General features: G+C 42.4%; 1 protein-coding gene across 1 annotated transcript; it reads right to left on the bottom strand.

The window, feature by feature from the left end:
* Nucleotides 1-1,732: 1,732 nt before the first annotated feature.
* On the bottom strand, nt 1,733-15,918 carry oaz2a (ornithine decarboxylase antizyme 2a). Its single transcript, XM_071513438.1, is given in 6 exon segments — nt 1,733-3,992; nt 4,128-4,213; nt 5,794-5,966; nt 7,908-7,988; nt 7,990-8,056; nt 15,712-15,918. Coding segments are annotated over 6 exon segments (648 nt in total). The 5' UTR covers nt 15,822-15,918; the 3' UTR covers nt 1,733-3,861.
* Between the last annotated feature and the right edge of the window lie 3,723 nt (nt 15,919-19,641).

Raw genomic sequence — 19,641 nt, 5'->3', positions numbered from 1 at the left:
AGACCGAGATGCGTGCACACAGGCGGTTCTGGGAAATGGCGTGCTGCGCTGCTGATGCGCTAACCAGTTATCAACCTCAATCTGAGGTGAGTTTATGTAAGGATATGTAAGGTTAAGATTAAGGCCAAGAGGGGACTATCTGCCTCTCGTCTTTTGGTCCAAGGGATTAGTGGCACGGCTTGAATGCCTGACTTCAGATTTGGGATGTCCTGGAGTTGTGACAGAGGTGCTGACAGTGGGGGGGAGTACTTTAATGAGGCCCCAACATGGAGGGGGCCGTTCAAAGAGAGGAGGTGATGCTATACTAAAGCCTAGGACACACCAGGTGATTTTAAAGCCGAATCTATGCCCGGTTTGAATCTGGGCTGGACGGGGTTGGGGGGGCAGATTATCCTGAAGACTGTCGATTCTGGCTGTTTGGCCCGAAACAATCTGGCCCAGGACCTTTGTTGCATGTTGACCCCCCTCTCTCTCCCAATCTTTGCTGTGAACTCTCAAATAAAGGCTAAAATGCCAAAAAATAAAAAATCTTAAAAAAACATGTTTGATTTTGGCAGGCTCGTGTAGTGTGACCAAGTCACATTTAACAACAACACCCACTCATGTAGATAGTTATATCAGCAAGATTCCCACCTCCACTTGCTCCACTCTGATTGAGTTGTTATACAATTTATTTTGGAGGAATGAATCTCATATAAAATAGTATAAAAGAGCCTGGATCAGTCCACATAAGTATGTGATTACAAATTAAATGAAAGAACTCGTAATGTAAATGTAATCTGCAGAGTCACATCTTGTAAGCAGGCCCAGACTTTCTATCAGCGCTCCAACACCAGCATGGTGAATTTCACTGACTGCTGTGATGTCCAGGTTGATTTACTGTAGATTTTGAGGTGTCACTTTTTTTTGGTTGGTGGTGAAATCACCTCAGTAGATCGATGCCATAAAGATAGAGAGGTTAATGCTCCAGTCATGCATTGAATGGCTTTCACTCATTCAGAAGGAGGCAACAAAGGTTTAAAAACAAGTTGATAATGCTTCTAGGTAGGCAGATTTAGCACAGTTGAGTCCGTCTCGGCCCAGACACTGAAAATAGATCTGTGGATCAACTGACTTGGGAGGTTTTGGTCTTGGCGTGAAGCCAGTGTTGAGCTGTAATGTGCTGTCAGCTGAGCTGGTTGGAGATTAGCAGCTGAGTCAGCGATAGGTCAGCTGGAATGGAGTTTTCCAGAACCATATAGATCCATTCATATAGAGAAAAAAACGTAAATAAAACTGGATAAGACATGGCAGACTTTCAGTTCCTCAAATCAGCCTGGTCTTCTCTGCTCCACTTCCCCATTATACTGTTATTTGTCGTGTCTAGATGTGGCTGAAGTGGTGCTGTTGTTGCCTGTTTTGTTCTCCTTTCTGTCCTGTGCTGTGCTTGTGTTACTGTCATTATTTTGGAGCCCTCTATTATGGTTTTCCACCACTTCATCCTCTTGGCTTGCTTTCTCTATTGTTCTCAATGCATGTTTAGTGTAGTGCAACGCTTAACAAAGAGTTTCCTTTAGCGTTTACAGAAGCAATCTGCCCCAGGAGGGCCGTCTTGAAAAACAAAGTTTATAGTTTAGAGCGTTAATTAAGACCCAAGGCAAGAAATAATGTGATGATTAACTATACACATACACACATATTAAGTCAGAGCTTACGGCTGTTAGCCCATCAAGGAAAAAATGATACACACAAGTTAGATAACGATTTTTATTCCATTTTCTCCCAAGACAAAAATTTTCAAAGTATACAAGTGTGGATTGTCATTAAATGGTTGCTATCTATGTCACTGTAAACAAAAAAACCCTAAGCTATCACAAAAAAAACAATTGAGAAATATACATAAAAATATACCTCTGAGAAAAATTAATATCTTGACATTTCCTAATAGCTTAAAGTTGGGGCTCAATCAGTAGCAATGAAGACTCGTATGATCTATACACATGCAAACGATAAAGCCCCGCCCTCCCACATAGAACAGATCACTGCGTTTCTCTGAGGCAAAGCTCTCAGTATGGCTGGCATGGGGAATGTAGATTAATATTGCTTTACATACCGTGCTAGTTAAGGTTGCTCAGAGTTTTTTTTTTTAAGCTGGTTGAATTTCAAAATCAGTACGACTTGAATCGACAGCATGTTACAGACACAGAATGGATTCTTTGGCGTTTTGTTCAGACTACTAAAAACAGAAAAACTAAAAAAAAAAATACCTGGAGATGCCGGACACGTTTGAGCAGGATCGCTCCTGTACTTTTGCTCTATTTGCATATAAACACCTGAAGTGCTCTTGTTTTACCCCCCCCCCCCCCAACAAAATGGGCTTATTTCCCCACATAGCATGGGGGCCGGGCCTGCATGGGAAGAATGTGAAAAATGGACATTCCACAGTAAGACTCAAGAGTTAAAACAACATTGCACTCTTCTCTTAGGCACAAAAAGCCCCATTTTAAAAAATCGAGCTTTCAACCGGCGCAGGGCATTACTACTATACAACTGGGCTCTGGTCTAGAAGGCTGGTAGACCCACATGGGATGAAGCTAAACTAGATTCAGACAAACAAGATACATCGTCTGTACATCTGCACGTTTTATTGCTAAGTACGCATAACTGCAGCATGGGGAGTTTCTCTTTAAACCTGACAATCTCGCTGTTTTTAAACCAGCCACTATTCACTACATGACCTGGAAAAAATAAGCTTGTTTCTGTGTGTGTGTGTGTGTGTGTGTGTGTGACGTGTGAACCCAGTGAACTGGAAAGGGTAATAAAAAACAACAACAACAAGAGTGAAGTCGTTCTCCTCTCCAGCCCCTCGATAACTCACTCTCAGCGTCAGCTTGACAGGCTGATTGCTGGTGGTGTGAGCAGGAGGAGAGAAGGCGTCGCCCTCCCCGAGAGCTGGCAGCTACTCCGACGTGACATTCAACACAAAGACTGCATCTTCGCTTCGACACGTCAGGAGAGAGAGACTAGCGGGATATATATCTCCACATCGGCCTGGGGAGTCCGACGACTGGATCGCAAAAAGACAGAATGCGGGCTTCAAAATAATTAATAAAAAAAAAAACTGAGTGAGGTGCGCTGGAATGATGCCTTGATATATTTCAACAAGATGAGGAAAGAAATTTTTACATTTCTTAAAATGCGCTTTAACGTTAAATGTAACAGAGATCAGCCTTTCACCCATTTTCAAAGTAAAGCATAACAACATATCTTGTTGACCAAACCACACCCATGATAACATCACCTTTCCCCCCCAATTCTACTTCCTAAACATAACTGCCCCCATCGACAAAGCTTGCTTACAACTCAAAGTCTCTTTTTTATAACGACAGGTGGAAGCTGTCAGAGGATAGATATGCTGAATTTCGTAAAAAACAACACTTTCCCCAGAGTGTCAGACAGTTAGTTCTCTTGTTGAGGGCAGCACAGACAAATAATGTAACCAGGCGAGGAAGGATGAGAAAGAAATCAATCCAAATCCCATGATGCGACGACTTAGTTCGAGCTGCGCCCCTCCCTGCTCTCCAATCTGCGGTCATCATAGGGGAAGGGAAGAGGGTGGAGGGGGGGGGTGTCTGCATCACATGGAGATCCTACCATCCGCCAAACACCCCCATTTATCACAAGTCTACAAAAAGTGACACCACCCAGTCAGTGATGAGAGGTTTTTGAGGGGGTTTGGGCTGGAGCTGGGGAGGGAGCTGAGGCGGGTTCGTTTGAGGACCAACAGGGGTAAAAGGCGTTTTTCTGAAGGGGAGGAGGGGGGAAGCGGGGGTGGGAGAGGGGGGGTGGGGGGTGGGGGGGGTGTTCAGGAGTCTGTGGCGGTCACTCCTCATCTGAGCTGCTGTTATCCAGAGAGTAAACCATGAAGACCAGGTCAGGCCGGGCCGGTACCATGGGGTTTCCCGGCTTCACCACCTCAAAGCCCATGTAGTGGAAAGTCCTGATGATGGACACTGGTGAGGAAACACAGTAAACAGCTCTGTTAGGGCAGAACCACATAGAGGAACAAGGCTGCAGTGTTCAGTGTAACCTGAGATAGTATTTCCACATTTTAAAAAGTAAAAAAAAAAGGTCACAAAATATCTTACATCGATCCTCTCTGTTTTTATGGAACCACAGGAATACGAAGTTGACTTTGAGCTTCTCCTCAGCAAACTCAAGCAAAGCGGTGAGCCTGGGGATATGAGAGAGAGAGAGAGAGAGAGAGAGAGAGAGTGAGTGGGGAGCGGTGATGATGCACACCGAGGGCTTTTTTTTCCATTTTACATAAGAGCTGCAACTTTACATAATAATGCAGTGGCAGCTGCTCGAAGAGCTGGCTGTAGGCCCACGGCAGCCAAGGTGACACTGTCCTGGTATCGATTACAGCAGAGCACAAAGCCAGGCAGTGGAGAACAGAAACTCATTAGCAACCCGATTAATTTGTAGGTCGCTGGTAGCCTTGAAACACCGTGATAAGAGCCCCTAAAAGATATTTAGACCCATACTGCGCAGGGACTTTGACCAAATTACAAAGATCGGTCAGTGTGTTACAGTGATGTTAACACACATTACTTCAGATGCTGTGGGGAATAGCTGGCCTTATCATGAATAATAGCTGATCTGTTTTTTAAGGACTCCTGAGGCTCGAGGCCCAAACCAGGACTATGAGCGGATCAAATACCAAAGCCATATCAGCAACATTTTAAGGTCAATCATTCCACAAGAATCAGAGCATAAAATCTAGATATTTTGGCCATGATACAGTTCTCCTAATAATAAAAAAAGGACTATGTCCGCTGGGATGAAAACCTTATAACCTCCCTAGCCAATGGAAAGTATTTTTCAGAAGAATTGACCTCATTAGCGAGAATCTGCCATTGTGTTTGTGCTTAAGATATCCATACATGGCTGTGTGGATGTTTTTGTTTTCAGCTATTCCTCCCTAAAAGAGGATAGCCTCCCCTGAGATGAAATCAGGGGGAGGCAGAGAACCGGCAGATGTTCGTTCGCATCTCACCACTGCCTTACAGCATTTTAAAGATTACACTGATTGGCCCAAGGGGGCAACATCATTTGGTCGTTCATCTATGCGTTACACATCTCAGACACCACTGATCAGATTTTCACTAAATTTGGGGAATGATGCATCTTTTTGCTGTATTTTGAATTTTACAAAACCAAAAAAAAATCCAGCGCACACCAGGATACTAGGATTGACACCATTTTATTAACAGATGTTTTTTTGTTTTTAATGTAATCTGTTAATAAAATAGTGTCAATCCTAGTATCCTGGTGTGCGCTGGAATATAGATTTTTTTTGGTTTACTGTGGTTTACCCTGCACCAGCTGGCACCCAGGAGAGAAGCACTGCTGTGCACGGGGTATGTTCAGTTTTTTGGGGGGTGCTACATTGTTTGTTTGTTTGTTTGTTCATCCATGTTTCATACACAAGATCTCAGACACTACTGATTGGATTTTGAAGAAACTAGGGGGAATGATGCATCTCACCACTGCACTCCAAGATTTTCTAAATTACACTGATTGGCCTAAAGGGGCACTACAATTGCGCGTCAAAATAAGGTGACATATTTGTTACTGATGGCTGTGAGGGGCACTGCATGATTCATAGGGAACGACATGTTTGTTTGCTGTTTCCTTGCTCTTTATTGAGGCAGCAGGAAGACTGAGGGGGCTACAGAGAAGAGAAGTGATGGGAAACTATTTGATCCTCGCTCAGTGGGGGTTTAGGTCTAAACCACTACACATGCTCACCCCTCTTTGCTCCCCTCCACCAGCGGCCCTGCAGGAATCTCAAGGAAGAGGCTGTCTGCGGAGAGGGCCGTATCCCAGCAGGCCGAGCGGCACTCGCTCAGCTGGTAGTGGAAGCGGAGGACAGGAGGGTTCCCACTCACTTGGGCAGCCTGCGTCACTGTCAACTTCTCATCCTGAATGCAGGCAGAGGAAAGGGAAAGAACAGAGAAGATTCGTTTACAGTTGCTCAGTCCAGAGCCATTCAACATTACTGATGCTATTCTATGGAAAAAGTTGGGGGTTTTCTCAAGTCATGTTGATGTTTTTGGTAGTTTCCTTTGAGGTGAGGGTGGGCAGTCCGCTTGCCTTTTAGTATTTCTATTTTATGAGACAAAGGGGAAGTGGCAGAGCTCAGAGCACAGAGCTATAGGTTATGATGGAAAAATGAAATGTGAAATATGAGAAAAGCTTGCTGAAATGTAATCACTAAAAGAGGAAGTTGTGGTGACTGTGAATGTGTATCTTAGAGAAGCAGCAGAGGCAATCACTTGCACAGGAGATTTACCCATTATGAATTATAACTTTACAGTCTTAATCTATAATCATCATGCCCTCTGTTGAAACACTGTCGCACCACTCCTTGCTTTATTTACTTATTGAGCTGAAGACATTTTCTCATGCGTATTGCTTGGCTACTAGCTAAGCTGTTGATCCAAAGACTGAAAGCATGTGAAGCTAAACATGAGTTCTGCATTAAGGCAGGAAAGGTTTGTACACGTTGGTAATGTATGTAAATACTGAAGAAGACAGACCTGTATATCAAGACCTGTATTTCAAAACCTGTATATCAAGTTACGATGGGCTACATAACTTCAATTACATATGCTGCGTATATAGGTCAAATTTTTTAAATATGTATGTGAATGTACTGAAGATTTCTATGGCCAAATGGGTTCTGGTTGTGACTTTATCCCAGTCTAATAAAGCAGGAACATTAGAAAGGTTGTTTGCAGGGTGAGGGTGAGGGGTGAGGATGTTAATATGACAGTTGTGACTGATCTGTCTGATCCTAAATCTCTAATCCCCTGGGACAGTCAGTCACATGTCTGGGGTACACACACACACACACACACACACACACTCCATGTGCACGTGTGAGTGAGAAACAGCGTTAGAGAGAGAGAGAGAAAACGGGTCAACTTTAATTAATTCCCTGATTTTTACTGCCTGCGCATCTTGAAAAGTGCTATATAAATAAAACTATTACTTTATATTATACATTTCTGAGCCTGCATAGGTGAATCCCGGTGAAAACGAGGATATCGAGTTCACCTACTAAATCCAGTTCATTCATGAATAAAGGGTGTGGATGAGGAGGAGACAGATTAAAAGGATTTTTAAGCCTTGAAACAGGGATTTTGCAAAAAAAAAGAGGGTACAACCCTTTAGCAAGGTATTTCTAATGTTTAGTCAGAATGGTCCCGATGGGATAAAGCAATGAATTATTACCTGAAGTGTTTACAGTGAATGTGACACACATGCACACTTCCTTTAAAACCTTTTAGCTCTTTCAAAATTGATATCATGTTCAACAAAAACTCATCAAATTAGCAATCTAGGAGAAAGGCTTGTCTGATTAAATCCAAGTAAAACGTGTTTTTTTATTACTTTTTAAAATCAGGTTATAACTGAAAAATGAAATATGAAATATGACTCGAGCAAAGCTGATGTGTTGAAATGAGGAAAAGAAGAAGTGCTTTGTGGATTTCCTGTGTATGGAAGGGAAGTTGCATAGACAAATCACATTTGCACAAGTCTGCCCAGTGTTTTTTCTGCTTATCTCTGCAGTTGAGTTGAGAATTATGATGCATTAGGGCCTCTATATGTATATAAAACTCCCTTCCTGAACGACTAAAACAACATCACCACTCGATGAAGTGCGTACGCATTTCAAAACACATCGTTAATGTGGCGAGAGCTTTGCATTATGGGGTCAGATGTTGGATGGTTACAGCTTTGTAATGTATTTGCAGAGGTCAGCAGGATGTTTTAAATGCTGGGTCACAGCTCTGTGTCTGTGTGTGTGTGTGTGTGTGTGTATGTGTTTGTGTGTGTGTGTGTTCGAGGTTGCGTACCTTGTGCAGTAGCACACCGAGAGAGTGATCCCTGACAGTCCCTCGCCCACCCGGGATCTTCAGCTGTGGGTGAGGGGCATCAGGAGCACCACAGAGGCCCCGGAGCCTGAGGGTTGGAGCTGGGTAGCCTGGACCCCGCTAACCAGGAACTGGATGGAGAAAGAGAACAGGAAGTGATGTCAACTATTCAACAAGTACCTCATGTCACAGTCTCACCACTCAAATCTTATCCTCTCCTCTCAATTTGCTCTAAAAGACAAAATAATCCCTTCCATCTCTCTCTTTTTCTAGCAGTCCCCTCTTATTGATCATTGTTGGGACACAGGAATACTGTCAGGGTGTCGTTCCTGATCTTTTGCTGTTGGTTGCTTGCAATGTTGGCGATACCCGACAGACAATTAATCTGACCATGGTCCTGACTGGACAGGTGAATTAGGTTTAGAAAACAGATAACCCTGATCATCAATCTGATTGGCTGAGTCACAGTTGAAGCCGTAAAATTCCTGTTAAACGCACGCCCATAACCATTAATTCAAATTTCAAACTTTAACATTTAAACTTTAACATTTAAGTATTATAATATACATTTATAACCAAAAGTCACAACTCAGACTTAATTATTGATTAAAAGTAAGATTTATTGAGCATTTACTTTTTTTCCTTTATTACAATGGTGTGTTACTGCCATTTAATAAAAGCAAAAGGCCATTCGAGGCCAGGCTTTCCAGTGATCTTTGGAGGTTTTGAAGAAGACTGAGTGAAGACGCACCAAATCACAGCAAGCTGTAGACACTGTTTGTACAAAGCCTCCAAAACCTTTTATGAGTCTACCCTGTGGTTCAATATTGGGCCTGGGATATAAAAGTCATAGGGATGTAAAAGCCAAGAGCATCTGTTGCTGCTCTACCAGGACATTTATACTTTTATTGCACTTAATTCAACTAGACCGTAAATGGAACACTGAAAAAAACAAAAAGCCCTATGATGAATAAACACGGCCTGCTACTGAATGAAGGTATTTCTCCCACTGACGCAAACCTCTCAGCTGGGTGCCTCGCTCGCACAGCCCTGGTCTAACTGAATTAATTAAGCACTGTACCTAAATAGCAAATATAAACACACAAGCCATCTCCCCGCAGCGTAGAGGACAGCCAGAGAGACTTAACACGATTAGCTCGTTTGCATTTGTTGGATCCTTTTATGCCATTTCCAAATTGCCAAGGTCAGAAAACGACTAGACGGGCTTAATAGTTTATCCAACAATCAAAAAACTTGGGCCAAAGTGTATAAACTAGTCACCATTGACTGTGCTGCTGTGAGGGATCTGATAAAGTTTGCCTGCAGAGTTAGACAAGCCTCTTATCACAAGAAATATCTTCTGCAGCGTCCGCCTGGTGGCCTTAACCGTGAGCTTCAGCTTCAGTCCAGTTAAAGGAATAGTTCACCCAAAAATGAAAATTCTGTCATCATCTACTCACCCTCATGCCAAATGAAACACAGGTGAAATTCGTTAGTCCATATAACACACAGGGAGGTTTCCAGCACAACTTCAATTTGTTGCAAATCAATCAGCTGTAGTTAAGATTTGCACTAAATGATGGTGTAAATATACTGTAGGTCTTTTTGGAACTCTGAAGAACTGGTCCCCACTGACTTCAGTTGTTTTGGAGAAGGCTGCTATGGAGTTGTGCTGCAGCCTCCCTGTGTGTTATATGGGCAAACTTCACCTGTGTTTCAACTGGCATGAGGGGGAGGAGATGATGACAGAATTTTCATTTTTGGGTGAACTGTTCCTTTAATGCCTGGTTGGTTTCACACAGCTCGCAGCATGTTTATCCAGTGCTGACCTTCATAGCTCAGCAGTCAGCTCCCATACAAATCATCACGCAAAAACAAAAAGAACAGAATCCACAAGCATGCGAGGTGGACAAGCTCTAAAATTTGTTGTATTACTTCCAGCGAGTTTTAATAGACAGAAAAGCATTCACAGACTGTTCGTGACCACCTTACGATGCAGACAAAATTAAAGCCTGCGATTTAAACGGGGAACTGCATTCAAAGAGTTCCAGATGGGTTGGGCATGTGGTGGAGGGCATGTATCATAAACAAGCGCATGATCTGTAAACACCTCTGAAAATAGCTCGTGGGGGTTTTGGCAACACACATCTTCAGCGTTTTAAATTACAGTCCAACATTTCAGTCCACTCATAATGACAGCCAGCCACTGTTGCAAGGCGGGCTGATGAGGAAAAAAAAAAACATCTTCCGGGGGTCTCACTCACTCAGCAGAATGTTTGGTTTGCCTGCTGCAACCAAAAGATAATGAATGCTTTTCTGCCAAATTTGCTTTCCTCAAGCTTTCGTTCTCTTTTTTGGCTGAAGGCCTGTTTTTGATATTCGGTTTCAGGTGAGAAACACCGCACCAGTTATCTTTAAATTTCCTTTATTGACTGCACATGTGAGTCTGCAGTCTCAATCCTGATAAACCTGACACCTTTGCCCAATCTGCATCAAGGCAAGGTAAGAGAAGTTCAGTTGGAAACTACACCAGGTAGACCAACCATAGCATAGGGGAACATCGGCTAAATTAATCCCTGTGTTCTGGTGAGTGGGAGGAGCTGCACCGCAGTTGCTCTGGCAACCAGACAGGTAACCCCGACGACCTGATCTGCATAGCTACGAGCCAAGAGAGTGAGCTGTGGAAAACAAGCTCATTATGCCCCTTCGCCGTCACAGAACATACAGTATCATCTCTCTCCTCCCTTCCTTTGGTCTTCATTACTTCTGGACACCATTTGATAACAAAGCGGGAAAAACTTTCAACTTTTCTCCCTGATCCTATTTTTTTTAACTTTTTCTTTAATTCTAGGCAGACAGAAATATTTGTTTCTTCTATTGTCTGAGCAAAGCGCTGTGTGTTTGACCCTTACACTTCTTACTAGTGGTTGCTTGTAATGTTAGTGACCCATAACAGAAGCTTATTCTACTGTTGCACTCATTGTAAACATTTGAGAAGAGAGTCTGCTAAGTGGCTAAAATGTAAACAAACAGATTGAGTCACAACCCAGAAAGAAAGAGGAGGCGGTATAGCTAGAAAAATCTACTGGAGCCTCCATTAAAAAAAAAAAAAAAAAAGTGGTGCAGTTTGGCAAGAGGAGAATGTTGGCACCGCAACACCACGCAATCCAAGCAGCCAATCGTCTCACTTCATTTATCCCACAGTAACAGAAGAGAGATTGGATTGGGGGCAACAGGTAGGACACAGACGGAGGAAGAGATAAGGACGTTTGCCAAGATGTCAAGACCTGCTTCACTTTTCCATCTTCCCTTTCAGAGAGAGGAGCCTGCCCTTGATGGAAATGCCAGCTTGTTTTGAAAGGCAACACTCTCGTCCTCTGACATTTCAGACACACTCCCCCCCCCCCCCCCACCACCACCACCACCACCCACACACACACACACACACACACACACCCCTATCCTATGTTGCCACTCCAGCTGGAGGGCTGCACCCCCAATAGGTCAAGAGGCCACCCTAAAAAGAGTTTATAGGTCAAATTTTTAAAGGAAGGTCGGCTTGGTGGGTGAAACAGACTCTGTACACCGACGTGAACGCAAACACGCTCACAAGCTCGGGCTGTATTAACACGACGGTGAGAATTTAATCATCTGTGTGTTGCCGTAACACGCAAAGATGTTAAGTGCGTCATCCTCCGATTCTGCTGGGAGGGGTGTGTGTGCATGCATGTGTGTGAGTGAGAGTGCGTGCAAGTGAAAGAGAGAGAGAAGTGGAGAGAGAGAGAAAACTGATTTTTGAAGTATGAATGTTTCCATCGCCGGTCTGTGCTTCCCGAAGCTGTGGACCGAGTTGTTTTGAGAACAGATTCAGGTAAACTGTTCCAGGAGATAAACGGCCCAGGTCTCTGTCTGCTGGCTGGCTGCTGGGGCAGAGTCTGGCTGACAGCCAAGAAACACACAACAACTAAAACAGGAAGCTCTCTGGCAGCGCTTGCAAGAAGACCAAAACACACCAAACCACCTCCTAACAATAATCTAGCCAGCTTAGTAATGGAAAGGCCTGCACTTCACCCATGTCTCATTAAATAACCATCAACTGTCAAACGTACAAGAGCTCATTTATCAAAAACTTGACGGTAAAAATGCTTTAGGTTGGAGACACAAGCAGCAAGTCGCTGTGTGGCAAGTTAAGTAAACAGGAGAGTTAACAAGACCGGAGTCCTCAGACCTCCTCCGACCCCTGAAGTTTTGGCTGAGCTGCGTATCGGAAAAGATGCCGAGACAGAAACAGGAAAGGCACACGTGCTCTGAAACCCGAGTCTGGACGGCCGTGTCCCTGCCAAAACACGTCGCTCTGACCCCTGGACCCGACCTGAGGCTGTCCAAGGCCAGGCAGGCAGGCAGGCAGGCAGGCAGGCAGGCAGGAGGCAACAACAAAAACAACCTGAACTACATCGCTAGGACAGGAAAACGCTGCAGACACAGTTAAAGGTATAATATGTAACATTTCTGCATTAAAATATATTAAAACGACTAGACCTATGTTAGATATTTTTTTGAGTTGTCCCAAATGTTTCCAACAATGTTAAAACCCAGAGAAATCTGTAATTTTATTCAAGGTAACGGTGCGTTTCATTTGGCCGCCTGTCAATGGCGTCTTATCCCCTTTACCCCCTAACTTCCGGGGAAACACGGGAAACACCAGATGATACGTCAGAGAGTGAGGAAGGAAGTCGGCCAACTAGCTAGCTAGCCGCTCTGTTGTTTTTTTCATTCTATTGTTTTTATTGCTCACTCGTGACGGATCATGATTATTCATTCCTGTTTGCTGCGCGTTCTGTCGCCGAAGATGTCCCTGTAAAAAAACTTGCTACGCTACTTCACGATGTCATCAAACTACGTCTTTTGTTATCGTTTTGATTGAGAGACCCCTAGCGGCAGAAATTACATACTGTGCGTTTAAGGAACGCATTCAGATTGTTAAAGTATTAACCCGAATAATAAATATCAGTTTTGCCAATTCATATGACACAAATAGTGATTCAAGTTATTCCCAGTTCATGAAAGCTTTTACATTTGCTGTTCTAAACACCCAGGCTCTTTCTCAGTATGAGTTCTTGGGTTGTGGACAAAATCTTTGGGTTGTGGTTGGGCTCTGGGAAACACTGATCGACATTTTTCACCATTTTCTGACATTTTATAGACCAAACAACTAATCGAATAATTGAGAAAATAATCGACAAATAATCGTTAGTTGCAGCCATAATATAGACAATTTACCCCACCCAAAACACCTTCGGCTAACTATAACACTGATGAAGTCACCACAGGCTTTGTCACTACTGGCAGATTTTGGAAAACTTGTGGCTACATTTAATAACAAACCAATCTGATTGATGAGCCTGGCAGCAAAACAGCGCCATAATTATCACTTAACAGCAGAGTAACTTACCCAACATGCCTACCGACTGACTGTTGTGGCAGACCGAACAATTCACCTTTGGCAGTAAACAACCTCATCCCGTCCAACAGAGAACCAGCATGTGGGCGTGTTCGTGTTTGTGTGCATCTGGTACATAACGTTATACCAGAAAACCACAGCCAGACCGGCAGAGTCTGTATCTGTACCTCTGATGGCATTTGAGCATCGGGTGGTGCAGCAATAGAAAACGTGTGGCATATTTAAGCAGCAGAGCCAAGGGTTAGGGCTGGCTGAGGTGAGATGCCAGCTATCGACTGAAACCGGTTTGCTTACGTAATGTTTTGGTTTTTGTTTGGTTATTGGTGCATTCAGTTTCATTTTAATCCAGAATCTTCCATCAGTCTCAGCTATCCGTGATTAGACCAGTCCGACGGGCATCACAGAGAATTAAAATAAGAATGCTCAGATTAAGTAATCCAGCTGTTTAAGAGACTGACCCCGCCACCACCACCATACACACACACACACACACACACACACACACGCACAGACAGATTCCATTGATGCTGCAGAAGTGAAGCAGAAGGGAGGGGGTGTCATGGTTATGCAACCAGGCTGATGTAGGCCAGTAGATGCCTTCAGCTGACAAGGCCATAGTCACAGAGCTAATATAGTTACTGCACTGGCTTGGAGCATCAATGGACCTAAGCTCTCTTTCTCTCTCTCTCTCTCTCTCTCTCTCTCTCTCTCTCTCTCTCACACACACACACCCAGGCAGTAGCTCACTTTGCATGTCAGACGATAAAAGCCAGAGAGAAGAAAAACAAGCCCAACATCTCTGTTTGTTTACCACTCAGAGAGGCAACTGCACACATAATAGAGCCTGACAAAAAGTCATATGTGAAGTTTAGGCCTCATTTAATGACATTTCATCCCAATTCAAAAGGAGAACTATTGTAATCCTATAATAAAGAAGGATAAATACCACAGCAACACTAAGTCCCTATAGGGCTATTAGGTGATGCCATTTGAGACACAAAATTCCTTAAAATAGCCTAGTATTAAGTCACTATAAACTTACTACCGAGTACCACAGACACACTATTTGTCCTAAAATCTATACTAATATCTCAAATCTAATATTATAATGTTTTATGGCGTAAAATGTGCATAAAATGTAAAATGACAATAATGTGCAGCTACGTGTTTTGTAGACTATGTACACTGGTAGATTCCCTAAGCGAAAGTGAATGGCCTCTATAGTGTCTTGTTTTGCAGAAGGCCTTTAATGATTTATGAATAAATTTCTCGCAGTATCTCTGTGCGCAACCGCTTCAAGATGCAACTCCAAGTTTCAGATCAATGCGGAAGAAAGAAACTCGGATCCCTCAGAAAAAAAAAGTGTCGCAACTGGGGTTAAGACGTGAAAAGGTGTACAAAGGGGGGTCCAAACAGAGAAAATGCATCCTAAGTGAAATTTAAATATGAAAAATATACCCAGACTAACATAAAAACGTGTCATAACTAGGATTTAAATAACCTAGAACCCCAATTTTAAACGGGAAATGCATCATTCAACTGGGATTTAAATAGAAAAACGTGTCCTAACTGGGATTTCAATAGAAAACAAAAATATTCCAACTAGGATTTAAAACAGAAAACTTTATTCTAACTGGGATTTAAACAGAAAATGTATTCTAACTGGGATTAAGACTTCTAACCGGGGTTTAAATCTCGGGGGGAAAGTAAAGCAAAGTAGCCGAAGTCACTGGTTCCCTAAATGGGGTCCTGGCCCAGCAAAATGAGCAATAATTGTATTTCACCATTACTTAATTCACTATAAGGAAGGACGACTATCCACCTACAGTAAGACAATAAAAATACAGATGAGGGTTCCCTGGGACAAAAATAATATCTAATGTGTATCTATCTGGATGTTTTTTGGCATTAGAAAAGAAAAGTGGCAACCCTTGTTTTAAGTCATTCTCAGCATGTAACAAAAAACAGACAAACAAAAACAAACAAGGAACAGTGTGCAGGGCAACATACGCAGCCAATAAACTTTGTTGATGTCTGATGAAAAATACACTATAGGGAGCACGAGACCAAAATAGATCACATTATAAACGCAGAACAATTCGATTTTATCAGATCGTATTCATTTCTATTCATAATTCCTCCAGCATTTTTTTTTTTGTATTTGTTGTCAGTCTTGACGCCTGCAGTGTTTCTCAAGCTATTCGCAGTTGTTTTCCTGCTGCTTCGTGAGCAGGATATAAGAAAAGTTACAGCCTTTAGCGAGTAACCGAGACAAACAGGCTAAACGCAAATATATCAGTAAATATTATACAGAATATGTCCTACCTTTCGTCTGTGTTCAGCATGATAGTCTGGAGGAAATGGGGAGGTTCGTGTCTCTTCTGACAACCAAAATAGTGACTATTTAACAGAAGCTCCACAGAAAAGTGCACCATCCGTAAACAGAGAAAACCCTTATTGCGGTAAGAGTCGGTAGCGCGCCTGTATGTTGAGACGGTCTTTAGTCACCGTGAACCGACAGAGCTTCAGCTGCCAGTCTCTGCCCTGCGGCGGCTGCGAGCAGGGCTATTTATAAGATTTATACCCGCAACAGAGGCATCATGGGTAATCCAGCCAGGAAGTGAAGTTTACAAGTTGAAAACACAAAACAAAAACAGAAACCACCGTGCCATTCCACGAAATATCACAACAATATTCCTATAATGACCCATAATGTGTCTGTAGGACTTAATAATGGGGTTTATAATTACATTTTTGCACTTTATGCTTTATGTTTTATCTCCTATGGTATCACAATAAAGTTCCCTTTATATTCCTATAGGGATTTATAAGGTGTCTATGGTAGCTACTCAATAGTGAGATTATAGTGACTTTATCGCACTTTTTCTTAAATTTCTTAGCTTTGTTTTTATTTGGTATCGCTATAACATTCCTATAATATTCCTAAAGTATCCTGTTAAAACATTCTATAGGATTACTATAGTCCTTTGCCTTGAGGGATTGACTTCTACTTTCTTGGCTTTTTAAAAAAAAAAAAATTTAAACCCGGGTTCTTCAGTAGATGTGGGCTAACTTAAGTCTTTATTGCTCTGTTGCGTGGTTCGGCAATTTGCTGAAATTTTCCAACACATTTTATAAATTGGCTAATTACGGTGAGAGCACGTCCTTATGTGTTTTTGCATGTGGTAACATCCTGCTGACTGGCCCTCATTCCCTGAGCTTAAAAGTAAAGCTTTTTTCTATTGAAATGGAACCTGGCCAACTCTTTAAGGTGGTCTACCTTAACTCTCTCTCCCTCTCTCTCTCTCTCTCTCTCTCTCTCTCTCTCTCTCTCTCTCTCACACACACACACACACACACACATGCAAGTCATTGATATAAAATGATAACACTTTTACAGACCAGGACATTCTAGAGATAAGATGCTGAATGATGAAGGTGATGAAGATTTAGTCCAAATTTAGGAAATGATTTGGGTCCAGAGTGAGATATTTGGATGTTTTGGGACGGCAGACTTCAGCTGCTCGGTCCAGACTCAGAGTGTGAATCCTAACATAGACCCAGTTATGTAAGGAGGAATGGAAACGAGCCCCTCTTCCAAGCAGATTATCAGATCAGTAACAAGATAGCAGCCCGGCCACTTGATGCTGGCACGGAGGTGGCGATTAATGTTGGCGGTCCGGGGGGGGGCAACATGGGGTCATTACCGCCTGCCAGCCGCCGTGGAAGGACGCCCTCATCATGTAACATCGTGTGACACTGTGTGAGGGAGTCTGGGTAAAGTAAACGAGGGGGGCGGCGGCCTAGGGGCTAGACATTTCACATTTCAGGGCATTTAGCCAACACTCTTCTCCAGAGTGACTTACAGTGAGTGTAACAGTAGAATATCAATTCCAAGATTGCCATAAATTACGAGCAGCGACTAGTAAGGAGTCCAAAGGTCGGGGCCTAAATGGACAAAATATTAGGAACATCTTCCTGATATTGAGTTACAGCCCCTTTTTGCAAAATCCACATCTCAGTTTCCTCAAATCTTAAAAATCCTTCTCTCTCGATACTGATCTGTAGCACTAACAGTAATTACTTTGTAATTCATCATGAAGACTGTGTTTTTTGTTTGTTGTTAGTTTTTGCGGGGGGGGGGGGGGGGGGGGGGGGGGGGGGGTATTGTACTTTATTATAAACGTGTTTTGGTATGCATATATTTCTTCTGTCCTGTTTGTAGCTACCTACTGTTTTTGCCATATACATAATGTTTATATGCCATTATGTTTTTTTGTTTTTTTGTTTTTTGTTTTGTTTTGTTTTTTTGTATGTATGTATGTTACAAAAACATGTTGAAACGATTTGAGGAGGTGGACTGTTTACAATGTGGACAAACACCAATAAAAAGAGTTTTGAGAAAAAAAAAAAAAAATCCTTCTCTAACTCATCTGCATGGCTTTTGCCTGGATTCACCTCAGCAGTGTAGCCTATTTCATGAGAAGAGTAAGTGTCCCTAATATTTTGAGATGGAGAGAAACAGGCAGACATAAGGAGAAAGAGAGATGGGATTTTTGAAAGCAATTTGAGTAAGTAGAGGAGAGGGGATATCCTTCAGCGAGGAGATGTGAGGTATTTCCTGAAATGATGAGAAGGAGGCTTGGGATTGGGAAGGTTGCTGGTTTAAATCCTTGGACCGGCTGGTAAAAACTGGGGAGGGAAAGTGGATGAGAAACACTCTCCCTTGCCTCAACAGCTACCATCAAGAGAAGACTGTGGTTGTACTGGGCCGTTTTCGAGTATGAGTGGATGTAACTGCATGAATATGAAGCAGGATGTTAAAAATTTTAAAAAAGCATGAATAAAAACTATTTTCTGACATCCTAGACTAGTCCAGACTGTGCCATTTATCAGGCCGAGACAGCATTAGCTATTTGGTGGAAGTCCTTATTCAAAGTGTCTTACAGTCGTGTGAGAGCATTTGTTTTTTTTTTAATATTAAATCCACCACCTTTACCTTCTCTGACCTCACCTGCCATTTAGTGCAGCTGCCTAGCGTGAATTATTGACACAGATCTTTTTGAGGTTACAGTTTCGAACAATGGCTTTATTGTCCCGGTCTGTGTTAAACACCAAGGCTTTTGTAAGAGCAGAGGCACCTAAAGCCATATGTAATGCGAGCGCCGCCCCTCAGCTCGCGCTCCTGCAGCACAAACAGGCCGAATAAACATCTGCTGTGCACCTTCAGGTGGGGGGGGGGGGGGGGTGAGCAGTCTGAAAACGTTTTCACCTTTTAAATCTCAATAATTCTTGGAAATATGAGAGTTTCTTTCCAAAATGAGATATCCATCATTTGAATTGAAATAAATAAATAAAATCCATTTACAAAATGATTGCTGGCATTTAAGGAAAACATAATATGGGTCATGAAGTTATCTGTCATTTTAAGTCCTTTCTTTACACAATATTTATGTTTTTGAGAGTAGAATCATTATGTACTTTTGAAATACTGACAGTATAGCATCTCCTTATATGGTAGTGTCACTTTATCGCACCACACTACTGACATGTTAGATAATTTTGTGGTTTTTGGTTAACCACATGCAAAAAAATGAAACCATAAGTATTTGGTACATGGAGAGATAGTCCTTCAATAAAATCACTTTACATACAACATGGAAGCCAGGAAAGAAATCTAAAAAGTAAAGATATATTTTCAGTTAAGCTTCAGTCGAGAGTAATAGTTTACTCTTGAATTAGACAAAGTATTTCTACTGTAGGAGAAAGTTTATCAGATGTCTTCAGCTCTGTCACGCTGAGAGCCTCCAAGAGAAATACTGAGGCCAAGGTCAAATCCTTAGGGAGAGGAATGTGCTGAGATTTTCTTTTCCCCTAATGCCTTGCTCTCCTTGCACTTTTAATTTCTCTCTGTCATAAACAGACTGTAGAACATACCATATTCATAGGGGATGCAGAAACAACTGTTGGTCTTGGTCAATCACTGATCTAGTGGGTCTCTCTTTTTAACAATACATTTTCTTCACCAGGCATCAGCCACAATGTGAGTAAAACCTTTTTTCTGCATTGGTACTTCAAGTAAAGGAACAATGGAGTGTTAGTATAGCATTCATCATGAACCACTGGGCAACGCCAGCCAAAAAAACTAGATCATTAGCTTGTAGGTAACAGAACCCATTGGTTTCCATAAGGAATGCTAACAATGCTAACAAGTTATTTGTCAAACTTTTTTTTGGGCTGTTTCAGATTCTTATG

The sequence above is a fragment of the Centroberyx affinis genome, unplaced genomic scaffold (assembly GCF_046629955.1).
Source record: "Centroberyx affinis isolate AG114_WGS23_722 - 3 ecotype Tasmania unplaced genomic scaffold, CSIRO-AGI_Caff_v1 ptg007171l_1, whole genome shotgun sequence".
In the NCBI taxonomy this organism is placed as follows: Eukaryota; Metazoa; Chordata; class Actinopteri; order Beryciformes; family Berycidae; genus Centroberyx; species Centroberyx affinis.
Note: the sequence above shows the minus strand (reverse complement) of the source record. Positions and strands in the feature narration are given on the sequence as shown.